Source organism: Anomaloglossus baeobatrachus, chromosome 3 (genome assembly GCF_048569485.1).
Source record: "Anomaloglossus baeobatrachus isolate aAnoBae1 chromosome 3, aAnoBae1.hap1, whole genome shotgun sequence".
In the NCBI taxonomy this organism is placed as follows: Eukaryota; Metazoa; Chordata; class Amphibia; order Anura; family Aromobatidae; genus Anomaloglossus; species Anomaloglossus baeobatrachus.
Window position 1 is genome coordinate 573,391,903 of NC_134355.1, and position 17,544 is coordinate 573,409,446.

The window sequence follows — 17,544 nt, forward strand, 5'->3', positions numbered from 1 at the left end:
ACACACGTATAGCCATGGAGCCGCACACACGTATAGCCATGGAGCCGCACACACGTATAGCCATGGAGCCGCACACAGGTATAGCCATGGAGCCGCACAGGTATAGCCATGGAGCCGCACAGGTATAGCCATGGAGCCGCACACACGTATAGCCATGGAGCTGCACACACGTATAGCCATGGAGCCGCACACACGTATAGCCATGGAGCCGCACACAGGTATAGCCATGGAGCCGCACACAGGTATAGCCATGGAGCTGCACACACGTATAGCCATGGAGCCGCACACAGGTATAGCAATGGAGCCCCACACAGGTATAGCCATGGAGCTGCACACACGTATAGCCATGGAGCTGCACACACGTATAGCCATGGAGCCGCACACACGTATAGCCATGGAGCCGCACACAGGTATAGCAATGGAGCCGCACACAGGTATAGCAATGGAGCCGCACACAGGTATAGCAATGGAGCCGCACACACGTATAGCCATGGAGCCGCACACAGGTATAGCCATGGAGCCGCACACACGTATAGCCATGGAGCCGCACAGGTATAGCCATGGAGCCCCACACACGTATAGCCATGGAGCCCCACACACGTATAGCCATGGAGCTGCACACACGTATAGCCATGGAGCCGCACACACGTATAGCCATGGAGCCGCACACACGTATAGCCATGGAGCCGCACAGGTATAGCCATGGAGCCGCACAGGTATAGCCATGGAGCCGCACACACGTATAGCCATGGAGCTGCACACAGGTATAGCCATGGAGCCGCACACACGTATAGCCATGGAGCCGCACACAGGTATAGCCATGGAGCTGCACACAGGTATAGCCATGGAGCCGCACACAGGTATAGCCATGGAGCTGCACACACGTATAGCCATGGAGCCGCACACACGTATAGCCATGGAGCCGCACACACGTATAGCCATGGAGCTGCACACACGTATAGCCATGGAGCTGCACACACGTATAGCCATGGAGCCGCACACAGGTATAGCCATGGAGCCGCACACACGTATAGCCATGGATGCTGTGTAAGGAGGAGAGATATGAGTTTTGGAATCTTACACATTCAGTCATTTAATACATGTATTGATCAAAAGGCATATGATTGATGCAAACAAGGCACAATTTGATGAATATATTATACTTTATTCAGAAATTAGATGCTGTAGATTATCATGTGAATAGAAATGTTACATGTTCTGTAATAAATAGGGGGAAAGAAGCCTTCTACAATGCAGGCTACAAACATAGGGCTCCAGCCAGAAGCACCTGGTCTTTAGTACACCTACTGGGGTATGCACCCCAATATGTTAAAGCATATCTATAAGATACATATGTATATATACTGTATATATTGTATGGAAGACAAGCTACAGCCAACAGCAGGTTCACTCTCTGCTCCTATATCCAATGTAATTGCTGGGTACAAGTGAAATACACAGTAAGGGTGGATAAAAATACTAAGGAGAGAGGGTTACAGTGAGTCTGCCTATGGCGTCACCCAGTCTGCACTATAGGGCCCCTTTAACTAAGGCGGCATAACATTGTTACCAGGGTCTCCACATCTGCAGTGAGCCCATAAGAGGGCAATGTTTCTGCCATACATTGACTTTTGTGCCAGCTTCACATTTCAGGACGGGTGAGGGAGTCCTCCCAGCACCCTCCTCATTTATAAAGGGCAGCTCAGACTTGGCATCCATGGCCTGGGGAACAGATTTTAACAGATGATTGAGAAGTCGTGCACCAAGGGCTTGATCCATCCAGTCACAATTTAGGAGCAGATTGTGGAGCTCATGCATACACTGAATGTATCCGGTGCTGAATCTCTGCTGGCTGTCTGCGGTCTGAGACGTCTCACCTGATAGATAGGAAGAAAGGATGTCACAGGTAAATACAACCATTACATGGTGGTTGGCACAAAACTGACTATGAAACAAGTCACAAGTCAGCTATTTCATGTCATTTACAGTGTTTCCCTGAAAATAAAGGGTCTTATATTATTATTTTCTCCGAAAAATGCGCTAGGGCCTATTTTCAGGGGAGGTCTTATTTTTTTTCCATGAACAATAATCCACATTTATTCTTGAACAAAAAAAAATCAACAATCCCTCTAAGGGCGGCATCACACGGTACGATATATCGGGCGATATGTCGTCTGTGTCACGGATTTGGTGACGCACATCCGCCATCGTTAGACATATCGTAGCATGTGACAGCTATGAGCGACTGTGAACGAGCAAAAATACTCACCTTATCGTTGCTCGTTGACACGTCGTTCATTTTCATAAAGTCGTTCCTCCTTCTGCGCGCCGGTAGTTTGTCGTTCCCGAGGCAGCGCACATTGCTCCGTGTGACACCCCGGGAACAACGAACACAGCTTACCTGCGTCCCGCCAGCAATGCGGAAGGAAGGAGGTGGGCGGGATGTTACGTCTCGCTCGTCTCCGCCCCTCCGCTTCTATTGGGCGGCCGCTGTGTGACGTCGCTGTGACGCCGAACGTCCCTCCCCCTTTCAGGAAGAGGATGTTCGCCGCCCACAGCGAGGTCGTTCGGGAGGTAAGTACGTGTGACGGGGGTAAACGACTTTGTGCGCCATGGGCAACAAATTGCCCGTGACGAACAAACGATGGGGGCAGGTGCGATCGCTCATGCGATCGCACGATATATCGTCCCGTGTGACGCCGGCCTAAGGCTGAGGTCACACGGGGATTTGTGCGAGTGCTCGCTTGACACTCGGCACATGGTCGCAGCACAGCAGGAGCCGAGTGTCATGCGACTGTGGTCCGATCATGTGATCAGACCACAGCTGCGGAGGGGAGGGCAGGAGCTGCGGAGGGGAGGGCCAGCGCCTAACAGGAGAGGGATTTATCTCCTTATCTCCTCCATTGTCAGCTGATGCGAGAATCGCACTGCACTCACATTACACCAGTGTAACGAGAGAGCAATGCGATGTTTCTCTCGCCCCATAGACTTGAATGGATGCAAGTGGAACAAGGATCGCATTGCACCCGCAGAATGCTGCAACTGTTTTCTCAGTCCGATTAGGGCTCAGAAAACAATGGCTCATGGGTGCTGGCACATACAGTAATATTGGTCCGAGTGGAATGCGATTTATTATCGCATTCCACTCGCTCTGTATTACTCGCTGTGTGTGCTGACCCTAAATGCAACACAGACAAAAGGTGAATGCATTAGGCTAGTTTCACACTTGCGTTGGACGGCTTCCGTAGCATTGCGTTGTGTGACGGATGCAACGGATGCGTTGCATATAGTGGCACAACGGATGCTACGGATCGTACAAAACAACGGAAAGCTTTTTTTTTTTTATTTATTTTTTTATCTTCTTTACAGTTTTACCAGCAGCAGACTATTGTGAACGATCAGCTGATCGCTCTCAATAGCTGGCGGCCGGTCGCTCAGCCGAGCGCTGTCACTTGCCGGCAGCCGGGCGCTCAGCTGAACGTTCGGCCACCGCGAGACAAAATAAAGTTTGTGATTTAGAAAAAAAAAGAGAAAAAAAAAGAGCATGCGCAGTGAAATCCTGAGGATTCCGCTGCTCAAAACAACGATACATGCTGCGTTCCTCCCGCTGGGTGGAAGCAACGGAGCGTCGCCCAGCGAAAGCAACGCAGGTCCTTTTGGCACAATCCGTCAACCATACAAGTCTATGGGAAACAGCGGAATCCGTTAACGGATTCCACTGTTTTCCAAAAGGGCGGATTGTAACGGAAGGAAAACAACGCAAGTGTGAAAGTACCCTTAGTCTGTGTGTTCTCACCTGTGGTTCTGGTTTTCTGAATATTTTCCAGATGTCTCACTGTCATCTCCAAGATGTCTGCTTTCTCCAGCTTGGACTGCTGAAAATATAAAAAACAGTGTGGATATTTAGCTTGAATTATTATGCCATTTCTGACAATAATACTGATAGCAAAGTGAACCTAAAATGCCTACCTAGATTGAAAATACAAAGTGGATGGTGCTAGGAGGGGCAGTGGCACAACCTATTTTTTTTATGTTTTCAGCCAAAAACAAATCTAGAGTGCTTGCCACTAGGTGTCTCCCTTGAGTCTAACCTGAGAGGGATCACATGAAGTAGTGGCTTGTCTTTGTCTCTCTGCTTCTGCTCTCCTCTCTGTAAAATTAGCACTAGAAGTCCCAGACATTTTGAGCTTCATAGGGTTCCAATGGTAGAAATGTTAAATGACCCCTCTCTGGGACTTCTAGTGTTAAATGCGGGCATAACTGAAAAGTGGTCAAGGCAGGCCAGCCATTAGAAAAAGACAATTACATTACATACTAGTAAGTGAGTGAAATGAAGTTCCAACACATATAGTACTGATAGAATGCTATTGGGGAAGCATACAATCAAATAAAGTGGGTGGCAAGTTATAGAGTATGAAAATTGGGTCAGTTTCTTGACATATTAGCCTAGCAAGTGCTTAAAAGCAGTTAAAAATGGTGGGGTATAAATACAACAACACCATGCCTTTACTTTGGGTGAAATCACAGATACATGTTTTTTAAGATTAAGAATTTCCTCCACTTGAGATTTTTCTTCCTGAGATTAAACTGCCTACTTTTTTTCAATTCAGGGCAAAATTACGTTTGTAAATTTTATTTTTTTATAGTTATGAAAAAAAACATTAAAAAGAAGAACTTTTTTGAATATACTGTACACAGTACTGCGCAAAAGTGCATGTGAAAAAATGCTCAAAGTAAGAATGCTTTAAACAATCTACTGTAAGTGCTAATAGTTTATTTTTATCAATTAACAAAATTCAAATGAATGAACAAAAGAGAAATCTAAATTAAGTCAATATTTGGTGTGATAACTAGTGATGGGCAGACTTGCAGATACCTGGGATCGCTGGGTCCGACTGGGTTTAAAAAAAAAAACCACTACGGGCCCAGAATTGATCCCGGATATCTGGCTGGATGCTGGTGTGTCGCCCTGGGCAAGCCAGGGGACACAGGTCACACACCACCACACCCCACATGCCAGGTAGGCACACCTAAGCTGAACCAGAAATCCTTGTTGCCTTCCTCCAGAGGCTGATGATTCACACCAGGGGGTGGGCCAGGCGGTTGGCTCCGCCCACCAAGGAGATCACAGTTCTGGAGGCAGGAAGTACCAGGCAGATAGAGTTGGGAGGAGGAAGTAGAAGGAGTGGAGGAGTAGCCCAGGGTGGCTAAAGTAAACAGCAAAGTGACAGAAAAGAAAGAGAAGTGGAAAAGGAGGAAAGCAAGTGAGGTGACAAGAAGGAAGGAAAGCCTGAAGGGTCCAGCTTTGTGTAGGGCCAGATCAGCAAGGTCAGCGACGGCGGTGACTGTCCGGAGGGGGACCGTTTGGAAGTTCCTGGAAGGACCCCCGTTGGCTGTGTGCCCGGTGGTCTGGAGCAGTGTTCCGAAAGACAGTCAGCACCAGGGCAGGGGCCTCTCGGACCCCGGCAAGGCTAGGAGTCGCCAAATTTGCCGAATCCGTCAGTGAAGGGGACGTAGATTCCCCCAACAACCAAGTCCCGATTGAAGGCAACAGCCCAACCCGTACAACAGAGGCACTGCCACCGCCAGGGCACCAGTCTCTGAGGGCCAGCGCCTGCGGGCACAGTGTAGTGCTCTTCCGGCCCAGCTTGAAGCCGGGGAGCGAGTTACCGGTGGGGACCCATCGCAACCAACCGTACATACAGGTGCAAGGAAAAGGGACATCACCGTCACCTACCGGGAAAGCAAAGCAGCCGTCTGTGGGACCGTCCTACCAGCCGTTTGGTTTACCGTACAAACTGTGTCCACGTCTCAGGCTGAGTGAGTACCACAGTGCCGCAAGGCACAGCGCTGCCCCCGCGTCCCTGCGCCCACCAGGCCCTGCACCTCACAAGCCATCACCGGGCCCCGGGATCACCAACCCCTACCCACGGAGGGGCAACACAACACCTGGCTGCTCCACATCACCATCCCCGGGATCCCAGTATTAAGCAGCGGTGGTGCTACCAATCACCACAACCGTGGGTGGCATCACGGACATTATCCCAACACCCCAAACCCCCCTTTTCACTCACGGGCGAGGAGTGCCGCTCGAGGAAACCCCCGGGATCCGGCCTACGGCTCGAGCCACCACTGAGCAGCCGGACCCGAGCAGAAGGGGTGAGCGCGGTGTGCTGACACCCTCCTCCCCGCCCGCGACAACTTGGCGTCACGAACAGGATCTTACCGCTCTGCCGTCTGGTAGAGGTGCGCCTTGTTACCGCCGGAGGTATCCGGCAGAAAAATTTCAGAAGCCGCCATCTTTGGCGCGAAAAGTTCCCGCTCGAGCGTCTTCTCGAGCAGTAGAGGCGCGATGGCCAAAACCCCGCCCCGAGAAAGGAGGGACCGGAAAGAGCTAAGGGGGACGCGATGGCGGCTGGACGCATGTAGCTGCAGCTATAAAAGCAGGGACGCCAGGACTCTGCAGCGATATTGGGTTCCTGGAAAAACCTCGTTACCAAGATGCAAGATCCAACCCGCAACGAGGGGGCCCCCGCGCCCGGCACGGCGACGTGGTTGAGGGACCGGACCGTCCCGCTGAGTAACCGTCTGCAGGCCCATATGCAACTCCTCCTGGAGGAGTGGGAGACCGACATGGCGGACGTAGTGGCTGCTATGTGGAGACGCGAGGAAGAAGAGGATTTGGAGGAGCGGTAAGCGACCCACGCCCCTGTATTCCTGAAGGATCGGCCGCTGCGGCTGAGGGGCCCGGCCGGCTTCCGCTCACCCTGTCTCTCTCCCCGCTATCCGTAATAGCTGCTGCCGCCCCGCCATTAGGCCCGCTACCTGTCCCATCGGTAGCGATACCCTGCCCAGCCGCTTCGGCGGACCAGCCGGCTGCAGACGTTCAAGACGGCCCTGAAGTGCACCAAGGGGAACCGCTAGAACCACGACCCCTTAACAGCGTGGTGCCTGAAGTCCCAGTAGAGACTGTGCCAGACCCTGAGCCCGGAACCGTGGCCTGGATGAAGGCCCGGGTGATTCAGTTCCACCGGCGTCAGCAGGGACAACTCCTCCGGATGATGGAGCAGTGGACCAATGAGGTGGAGATGCTGATTACAGCCGTCCCGATGTACGGAGAGGGACCCGATGTAGCAGAGTCGACTGGTGACCCACGTCCCTATGTCCTCCCAGGACCGGCCGCTGCGGCTGAGGGGCCCGGCCTAGTCTCGGCCTATGCATCACCCTTGCCGCTACTTATGGGGCGCCTCAGTGTAGACTCGCCTGGCCTGCTATTCCGTGTTACTGCCGAGGGATCTGAAGCGTTGGAGGTTGGAGACCAGGAGGCTGCGGCAGCTGGCGGCAACCCGCCTGACGCAGGAACGAGAGATGACAACTCCTGCCCCAGCTTTGGGTCCGCTGTTGCAGTTGAAGGAGCAAGTGAGTGCTCCCGCTATGTAGGGGACCCCGTGGTTTACCATACCCCGCGTACCGGTGGAAATGGGTACCGGGTACCTCTGTCACAGCAGGCATGTCAGTGCATGTTTGATGTGTTGGTGGCAGAGGGTGGGTCCGCCTTAGCGCTAGAGGAACCGGAGTAGGGCAATGGATGCCCGCAGCACCGTCCCCGTTGGGACCACCTGCTTGTTGTTTCAAAAGTTTAAAAGTTTAAAGAATGATAAGAAGAAAATGATTACCGAACAGTTACCTGATTTGCTTTTGTGATTAGCAACCGGCTGGAGCCGGCACCATTGTCCCCGTGGGGACCGTTTAAAAAGTTTGGCATGGAGGACTATCCATGGACAAGCCCGTGAACTTGCAGGGCAACCACAGACGTTAGTGGCTTGTAAATATGTTGTTTACCGTTACCGTTTTTCCGCAGGCCACCTCCGGAGAGGCAGGTTGGAGGGAGGGCCCTGAGCAGAGCAGGCTAGGGCCCAGCCACCAAAGGAACCGGTGGCTACCCTCTGGAGGGCAAGGACAGATCCCGCTCGGGTACCGTGTGCTGGACTGTGGGTCAAGGGGTGCTGCCTAGGATTTAGGGGCAGCATGAGGGCCAGGTTACTTGGGTGGGAGAGAGCGGAAACCGTAACCGTAAACCGTTGCAACGTTAAAGTAAATGTGCCTCCCGTAAGGGAAGATTTATTGAAAATGTTATGTTATGTTTAACCCTGTTATCCCCTTTTTACAGAAAATAAAACCGGTGTAGGACGGCAGCCCGCGGACGGTCTGCGTTTTGCTAAGGGGGAATGTGTCGCCCTGGGCAAGCCAGGGGACACAGGTCACACACCACCACACCCCACATCCCAGGTAGGCACACCTAAGCTGAACCAGAAATCCTTGTTGCCTTCCTCCAGAGGCTGATGATTCACACCAGGGGGTGGGCCAGGCGGTTGGCTCCGCCCACCAAGGAGATCACAGTTCTGGAGGCAGGAAGTACCAGGCAGATAGAGTTGGGAGGAGGAAGTAGAAGGAGTGGAGGAGTAGCCCAGGGTGGCTAAAGTAAACAGCAAAGTGACAGAAAAGAAAGAGAAGTGGAAAAGGAGGAAAGCAAGTGAGGTGACAAGAAGGAAGGAAAGCCTGAAGGGTCCAGCTTTGTGTAGGGCCAGATCAGCAAGGTCAGCGACGGCGGTGACTGTCCGGAGGGGGACCGTTTGGAAGTTCCTGGAAGGACCCAGTTGGCTGTGTGCCCGGTGGTCTGGAGCAGTGTTCCGAAAGACAGTCAGCACCAGGGCAGGGGCCTCTCGGACCCCGGCAAGGCTAGGAGTCGCCAAATTTGCCGAATCCGTCAGTGAAGGGGACGTAGATTCCCCCAACAACCAAGTCCCGATTGAAGGCAACAGCCCAACCCGTACAACAGAGGCACCGCCACCGCCAGGGCACCAGTCTCTGAGGGCCAGCGCCTGCGGGCACAGTGTAGTGCTCTTCCGGCCCAGCTTGAAGCCGGGGAGCGGGTTACCGGTGGGGACCCATCGCAACCAACCGTACATACAGGTGCAAGGAAAAGGGACATCACCGTCACCTACCGGGAAAGCAAAGCAGCCGTCTGTGGGACCGTCCTACCAGCCGTTTGGTTTACCGTACAAACTGTGTCCACGTCTCAGGCTGAGTGAGTACCACAGTGCCGCAAGGCACAGCGCTGCCCCCGCGTCCCTGCGCCCACCAGGCCCTGCACCTCACAAGCCATCACCGGGCCCCGGGATCACCAACCCCTACCCACGGAGGGGCAACACAACACCTGGCTGCTCCACATCACCATCCCCGGGATCCCCGTATTAAGCAGCGGTGGTGCTACCAATCACCACAACCGTGGGTGGCATCACGGACATTATCCCAACACCCCAAACCCCCCTTTTCACTCACGGGCGAGGAGTGCCGCTCGAGGAAACCCCCGGGATCCGGCCTACGGCTCGAGCCACCACTGAGCAGCCGGACCCGAGCAGAAGGGGTGAGCGCTGTGTGCTGACACCCTCCTCCCCGCCCGCGACACTGGTCCCCATATAAGTATATAGGGACCTGAATCAGGCTTTTTAAAATGGTGGTAGAAGGGTTAGGGGGATTTGAGCAAGCGTGTCTCCGCGTGGCTGTAACGCTGCTTCCGGGGCCTCTCGTTATCCTTCATACGCACGCACTACTTCCTTCGCCCACCAGCAGTACTAGCGTCTGTGATTGGTTGGAGTCAGACAGCGCCCGCACCCTGGGTGACAGTGTGTCTGACTGCAACCAATGCCCCCCAGCCTAAAAATAGCAGCCTGCAGCCGCCCAGAATTGTTGCATTCATTAAATTCTGGCACTTTACCAAGCTCATCACAATTGCCCTGGTGTGGTGGCAATCGGGGTAATAAGTGGTTAATGACAGCTCACAGCTGCCACTAAGCCCTAGATTAGTAATGGGAGGCATCTATAAGACTCTCTCCCCCATTAATATTCTGTAAGTGAAAAGAAATACACACAAACTCTGAAAAAATCCTTTATTTGAAATAATATACAAAAAATACCCACTTTCATTACTTATTAACCACCAAAACATATAGTTCTGACATAATCCACATCAGTTCCCACAACGATTCCAGCTCTGCTACATGTATACTGAAGGCACAGCGCATGGGCAAAGAACATGTCTGCACGCTGTGGGCTTAGGGCAGAGACTGAGCCGCAGCGATGACATTATGGCCCTCCACATGTGACCGCAGGTAACCAGACCTCAGATGACCTCATTAAACTCGGTGACCTCACCTCAGTTCACAGACCTGTATATCTTGGCAGAACACTTCAGTTTTTTGCCAAGAGATGCAGATTTGGTGCTATAATTTATACTCCATATTCCAGCACCAAATCTGCATCTTCTGCAAAAAAAATGCATCAAAACACAATGCGGTTTTGATGCAATAGTGATGTAATTTTTTGCCAGGAGATGCAGATTTGTTGCAGGAATATGGTGTATGAATTTCAGCACCAAATTTGCATCTCTCGGCAAAAAAATGCACAAAAATGGTTTTGATGCCATATTGTTGCGGTTTTCTGCCAAGATGTGCACATTTAGTGCTGAAATCTGGTGCAGACATTTCAGCACCAAATTTGCACTTTCTGGCAGAAAACCAAACTGAAGTGGCGTCAAACTGTTTTAGTATTTTTTTTTGCCAAGAGAAACAGATTTGGTGCTGAAATTTAGACACCGTATTCCTGAACCAAATCTGCATCTCCTAACAAAAAATTGCATCACTATCGCATCAAAACTGCATTGTGTTTTGATGAGTTTTTTTGCCAGAAGATGCAGATTTGGTACAGAAATATGGTGTATAAATAATAGCACCAAATCTGCATCTCTTAGCAAAAAAATGCAGTTTTCTACCAAGATGTACAGGTCTGTGAACTCAGTGACCTCACCTGAGGTGAGGTCACTGAGTTTAACTAGGTTCCCTGAGGTCAGGTTACCTGCGCTCACAGGTAGAGGACCGTGGGAACCTCCAGCTATTACCGCAAATAACCTGATTGACGTCACCGCTCATCGCTGTCATTCTGTGTTCTGCTCCTCACTCACTAGGTGTCATGGCTACCACAGAGTCTGGCAGGCAACTTAATTCTCAGCCAGTGTCGGACGTCGACTCCTTAGTGCTCACTGGTCATCGGTACAGCAGGAGTTAATTCCAGCTGGATGGTGAATTGCTACTGGGGTCACAGGTTGATGATGTCCTATCACATCTACTTCTGCCATCTAAAATATAGTGGAGATTAGCCTCACGTGCCGATTATAACTCTAGATTTTGCTCCAGCAATACCAGTCCTTCTTTGTGGTGATCCAGTTTGGTGAACAGTTGTAGGCTATTGGGTGTGTGATGGAAATGTCCTTGTCATGTGTTTATTTCCTCCCTGTACTTTGTTTCTTTCTGAACATTTATTGTTTTTTCCCCTTGTGTGCATGAGTTTGAGCTTTGGTTTTCCCGTCTGTTGATTTTTGTGGGTGTTAATTTCTCCTGTCCTGGCCATCTGCTGAGGGGGAGGGGGGTATTAGATCAGAGCTACACTGGAGTCAGGGCTACTTTGGCGATCCAGACCTTGCCACCATAAGACGTACTGTACCTCTGGGAGGAGGGACAGCATAGCATCCCTATTCTGATAGCCAGTCTAGGCACCTGAATTCATGGTTTTCGTGTCACACCCATGACATTATAATCAGCCAGATTATAATTCCCCATGGATGCAGTTACTTTCCTTGTAAAGCAGTTGCAGGCGCTGTCACTCCAAGGAGCAGAGTTAAGGGGGGCAGTTCAGCGGTTCAGCTACCACCTCAGGTGTCTCCCTTTGCGCAGTCCGGATTGGTTGCCAAATCACCTGAACCTAAACTGCCTTTTCAGGAGTGCTTTGCTGGGGATCATAGTTGCTTTATCTCCTTTCACTAGGCTTGCAAGTTGTACTTCCGTCTTTACCCTCTCTCCTCGGGGGGCGAGACACAGCATATGGGTATTGTGGGAAGCCCCACAGGTGTTGTGTCGGTGCATTACCTTCAGGGACTCCACGTGGGATGGTCTGGTCACAGGTTGGAACCTTCTGTTTAGGATTTTCGTGACGCAACTCTCGGTATTGCGGTCAGGGGACCGCCACTGCAGGTTAAGGGATGCCTGGGGTTGTTGGTAGGTGCAGTTAGATGGTGTGGCCCCCCGAGAGTAGGGCTGGCACCAGGGCCCGTTTTGAGTGGGTGGAACTACAAGGCGCAGAATGACTCAAACACAGTCCAGGCAGTCTTTCAGGGTTTTTACTCACAGCAGGGTGAGTAACCCGGGCGTAGCTGGGATGAACCAGGCTGGAACCAGGTATCCTTCTGGCTGGCTGATGAGGGTGACTACCAACTTGCCTTCCTAGCCCTGTGAGTTTTGGGGTGACCCCTACTTGAAGCCCTGCTGGGGTCACCCAGGGAAGTTGCTGATGCCTCTCTCCCCTTCTTTTGGCCCATTTGCTTGTAGCCTGGACCAGGTCACTTCGGCTGCTTGCCTCCTGTGAACTATGGGCCCTCTCTTCGCTACATGGCTCCGGACTCTGTGTGTGGTGGTGAGGACGTGAAGTACCCCCACCTGCAGGTTGAGCAGGACAACTGAATGGTCCCCTACTCTGAGAACCTGCACTCGTACGGGCCTGGTACCTCCCTGGCAGTCCCCTTACTCAGCCATCCCTTTGCTCTCTCTAGCCTTGGGTGGTTTTCGGGTAGCACTACCAGGTGACCGGTCTCCCCCGTTGGTAGTCACTGCACAGACGCTGTCAGTGTTGTGAAAGCTTCCAGGATCTGCTCCACACGTCTCCTCTCCCTGAGCTGCACTCCAGACTGGCTCACTACTCCCTCCCCACTGTGCCTGCCTATGCCACCTAGCAACCAGGCTCTCTACCACACCCCTTGAGTGGACATGGAGCCTACTCCCCCTCCTGGATTCCCCAGGGGTCCCTATCAAAGGTAGATGTGTGAGACCTGATTACTATGCGCTTGTGTAGTCACACCTTGGTCAGCCTTCTGGTTTACCTGTGTTGCACTGCCCCCAGCATGGGTGCAGTACTCAGTGGTGCCTGACCAGGTCAGGGGCGCCACATTCCCCCTTAGTTATCACCAGCACGCCTTCAGGCTGCAAGACAACATTCTTAAAATGCATAAAACAGTAAAACATATAAAACATTATAAAACCACCAGGTACCATACATCACCACCCTCCACCCACAAGTCCGTTAACCCACCCAAAACCCTCTCAGGAGGCAGGTCCTTTTAGCAACCAGGTCTGGGCCATCCGTTTCCCCAGACCTCTCCTCCAATCTTCCTCTCCCATTGAGCCGCACCTTCAGCACCTTCTGGCAGGATGTAGAGGCGGCTTTCTTGGTCTGGTGGTTTCAGGGTATACCTGGCCTGGTGGAGCCGCGCATTCAGCCTCTTCTGGCAGGATGTAGAGGTGGCCTCCACAGTTGGTGCTGACCAGGTACCCTCTTTGTGGTGGAGAGCCAGGCCCCATAAACAGGCGTGCTGCCTGGTCACAGGCGAGCCAGGCCCCTAAACAGGCTGGCTCTGGTGGTGGTACTATTCAAGGTAACTATGTACACTGCGAGAGTTTGTGTGGCTATAGCCAGTTCATAGCCTATGGTCCGTATTTTCAAACTGCAAAGAGTTTCTCACATAAGTTCATGTGGGTACATACTTGAACTATCAACGTTGCAAACTGTAAACTGGTAACTTTGCTGTGTTTCTTCTTGTTACTTCACTTTACATGGACTTCTCCTCTTCTTCTTCTTCCTCACCAGGGCTTGGGCCTGTAGGGCTGCGGCACCTGTCGTCATCATCTGTGGTTGTATCTTCTGTTGGTTCTTTGCCTTTATTGGTGTCTCTTTCTAGTTCTTTATCTTCTTGTTCTGTTTCTGTTTCTTTTTCTCTGTCTAGTTCTATTGTTTCCTTTGACTTTAGGGTTTGTGTAGAGGCAGCTGTGCCACAATCAGGTTCTTTAGGACATGGCGTAACGTCTAGCGCATACCAACCACGCTCTCCTCGATGTCTCCTATGTACAGATTTCTGCCAGGATGACCTCTAGGCAAGTGGGATCTGACATCTCGTCTGCTGACAAAAATGCCCTCCTTCATGCCAGGTGCAACGATAAAGCCATACCCTGATTTTAAGCTGAAGTCTTCTACTACACCACGGCAAAAGGATCCTCTTTCCTGGTAGCGAGCCTTCCTTAGGTGTTGCTCATCTTCAAGATCTCTAGCTGTAACATCATACCGGTCTGGGGACTGCTGTGTTGCGGCCAGTTTTGCGCGGGCGCGGCGCTTTGCTCTGGTTGTGGGGCTCCTCTGCACCGCAGGCTCCCAGGTTACATACATGCTTGGTATCGTGATGGCCAGAGGTTCATCTTCTGAGAGTGTCGGGCTCTCCTCATCCCAGCGGGAGTACGGCAGCATCTCTGGCTCTGGGCCTCTCCTCCCGCTTAGTGCTCTTGAGCACTCCTCTCGTTGTAGCGCTGGGGATGGGTCCTCATCAGCAGGCCAGGGCGGTGGGCTTTTTATCGTGGATGTTACTGGAGCCTTCTTGTGGGAATGCGGAGGGAGCAGATACCGGTCCACCATCTCCTTTGGGAAATGGGCCTCCAGATCCGCCTTGAACCTCATGTATTCGGGGACTTCTCCCGGTGGGGACGGGAGGTCCACTTCCCTGGGCTGGGGAGCGGCGTCTGTTCTGGCCTTAAAGGCCGGGGTAGATGGCCTTGCGGTCTGGTCTTGGCGGGCCGAGCCTGGCGGGGCTGCGGCCGGGTCTTGACGGGCCGGGCAGGGCATTGCTGCTGTGTCCTGGTCTTGGCGGGCCGAGCCTGGCGTGGCTGCGGCCTGGTCTTGGCGGGCCGAGCCTAGCATGGTGGCGGCCTGGGTCAGCGTCGCTCCTGCGGCGTGGATGAGCGTCGCTGCTGCGGTGGGATCTTGGCGGGCCGGGCCTGGCATGGCGTTGGCCTGGGTCAGCATCGCTTCTGCGGCGTGGATGGGCGTCGCTGCTGCGGCGGGATCTTGGCGGGCCGAGCCTGATGGCTGCCTGGGTCAGCATCGCTCCTGCGGCGTGGATGCGCGTCGCTGCTGCGGCGGGATTTTGGCGGGCCGGCCCTGGCATGGAGGCGGCCTGGGTCGGCGTCGCTGCAGCGGGCATCTCTCCGGGGACCGTGGGCGTGGCAGCGGGGATCGGGGCACTCGCGCAGGCAGGGGCATCAGATGACTCACCCCTCGGCGGCATCACCGGAGTCTGGGCAGTCGCTGCTCCGCGTGTCGCCGTCCTCGCAGTCCACTTCTCATGGGCCCAAGCGACTCCAGCCATTTCTCGCAATTCTGCACGGGCTTCTCGAATTTGCAGCATCACTCGAGCCTCCAGCCGTTCAGACCATTGATCAAGTTCCCAGTCCCACCAGGCAGCGGAGCTTGGCTCTGGGTCCTCTGCATCTTCTTTCAGCTCTTCCCTCAGCAGCAGGCTTGTGGCTTCCTCGCCTTCCCACCGTCTCCAGATAACCCCGCTCTCATCACTTGCGAGGTCAGGACTCTGCAGGGATTCTCTGGGTAGCCACACCTCTTCGTGGCGGTTACTTCTTCTAGTGCGGGCTCCTGTTGTTCTTTGGCGTGCTTTTCATGGTGGCAAAATGGCGGCGCTTCCGATTTTTCAAGCAGACCACCCAGGTACATGGTCACCTGTCTTAACAGGTCTAGTCCTTATCCTGTTCGTGATGCCAGTTGTGAAGCCCCACAGGTGTTGTGTCGGTGCATTATCTTCAGGGACTCCACGTGGGATGGTCTGGTCACAGGTAGGGAACCTTCTCTTTAGGATTTTCGTGACGCCACTCTCGGTATTGTGGTCAGGGGACTGCCACTGCAGGTTAAGGGACGCCTGGGGTTGTTGGTAGGTGCAGTTAGATGGTGTGGTCCCCCGAGAGTAGGGCTGGCACCAGGGCCCGTTTTGAGTAGGTGGAACTAAGACGCAGAATGACTCAAACACAGTCCAGGCAGTCTTTCAGGGTTTTTACTCACAGTTGATGGTAGGGTGAGTAACCCGGGCGTAGCAGGGATGAACCAGGCTGGAACCAGGTATCCTTCCGGCTGGCTGATGACGGTGACTACCAACTCGCCTTCCTAGCCCTGTGAGTTTTGGGGTGACCCCTACTTGAAGCCCTGCTGGGGTCGCCCAGGGAAGTTGCTGATGCCTCTCTCCCCTTCTTTTGGCCCGTTTGCTTGTAGCCTAGACCAGGTCACTCCGGCTGCTTGCCTCCTGTGAACTATGGGCCCTCTCTTCGCTACATGGCTCCGGACTCTGTGTGTGGTGGTGAAGGCGTCAAGTACCCCCACCTGCAGGTTGAGCAGGACAACTGAACGGTCCCCTACTCTGAGAACCTGCACTCACACGGGCCTGGTACCTCCCTGGCAGTCCCCTTACTCAGCCACCCCTTTGCTCTCTCTAGCCTTGGGTGGTTTTCGGGTAGCACTACCAGGTGACTGGTCTCCCCCGTTGGTAGTCACTGCGCGGACGCTGTCAGTGTTGTGTAAGCTTCCAGGGTCTGCTCCACACGTCTCCTCTCCCTGAGCTGCACTCCAGACTGGCTCGCTACTCCCTCCACACTGTGCCTGCCTACGCCACCTAGCAACCAGGAGCTCTACCACACCCCTTGAGTGGACATGGAGGCTACGCCCCCTCCTGGATTCCCCAGAGGTCCCTATCAAAGGTAGATTTGTGAGACCTGCTTACTATGCGCTTACTATACTCACACCTCGGTCAGCCTTCTGGTTTACCTGTGTTGCACTGCCCCCAGCATGGGTGCAGTACTCAGTGGTGCCTGACCAGGTCAGGGGCGCCACAATTGCAGTCTCACTACTCGGTAGTGATCCACAATCATGGGCATTTTCCTGCCCTCTGTTTCCCTGTGTTTGGGTCAGTGGAGGTTATTTTTTGGCACTCAGTCTCATACATGACAATTTGGAAAAGTTGTTGCTGGCTGTGTCCAAGATCCGCTCACTTCTATTGTGCAATCAACCGGCTGAGGATTACTGTGCTGAATTCTGGCACTGGTCAGTTAACACACAATGGAAAGAACCTGCTCTCAAGAGCCAGTTTTTTCTGTGAGTTTCCTAGAGAGTTGAGGAGGTCTTGGTGACGTATGAGACTCCTCCCTCTCTGGAGTGTGCTATGGCCCTTGTAATACATATTGGCCACCGGTTCCATCAGAGGCCTCATGATACCAAATCTATCTGGGAAGGGGCAGCAGCATCAGTGTCTGCTCCGGAGACCTCGATCAAACCCATGTAGCTCAGTGGGACATCTCAGGTGAAGAGAGAGTACCTAACTCCTAGAAGGGGAAGGGCATGATTTTTCTGTGTAAAAAAAAAAGGGACATTTTATCAGCGCCTGTCATTTGGTCCCTAATAAAGGTTGTTTGTTAGAAAACTGATAGGTCCAGGGGGATTGGGGTATTCCTGCTTGGGTCTATGCATCTCCTCCATGATTGTTTCTCAGTGTATTTTACTTGCCGAGGTAAACACTGGGGGACAAGGGTTCTCTATTTAAGTTTTCCTGCATGGCGT

The 17,544-nt window shown here is 52.9% G+C and overlaps 1 protein-coding gene across 1 annotated transcript in view; it reads right to left on the minus strand.

Annotated features, from left to right (window-relative positions):
* Positions 1–1,190: 1,190 nt before the first annotated feature.
* LOC142295585 (transcription cofactor HES-6-like) overlaps positions 1,191–17,544 on the minus strand; it is a 35,993-nt gene continuing 19,639 nt past the window's right edge. The window contains exons 3-4 of the mRNA XM_075338690.1: positions 3,797–3,875; positions 1,191–1,877 (exon numbers count right to left, since the gene is read on the minus strand). Coding sequence (XP_075194805.1) covers positions 1,567–1,877; positions 3,797–3,875 — 390 coding nt within the window. The 3' untranslated portion in view covers positions 1,191–1,566. The remainder of the gene's footprint in view (positions 1,878–3,796; positions 3,876–17,544) is intronic.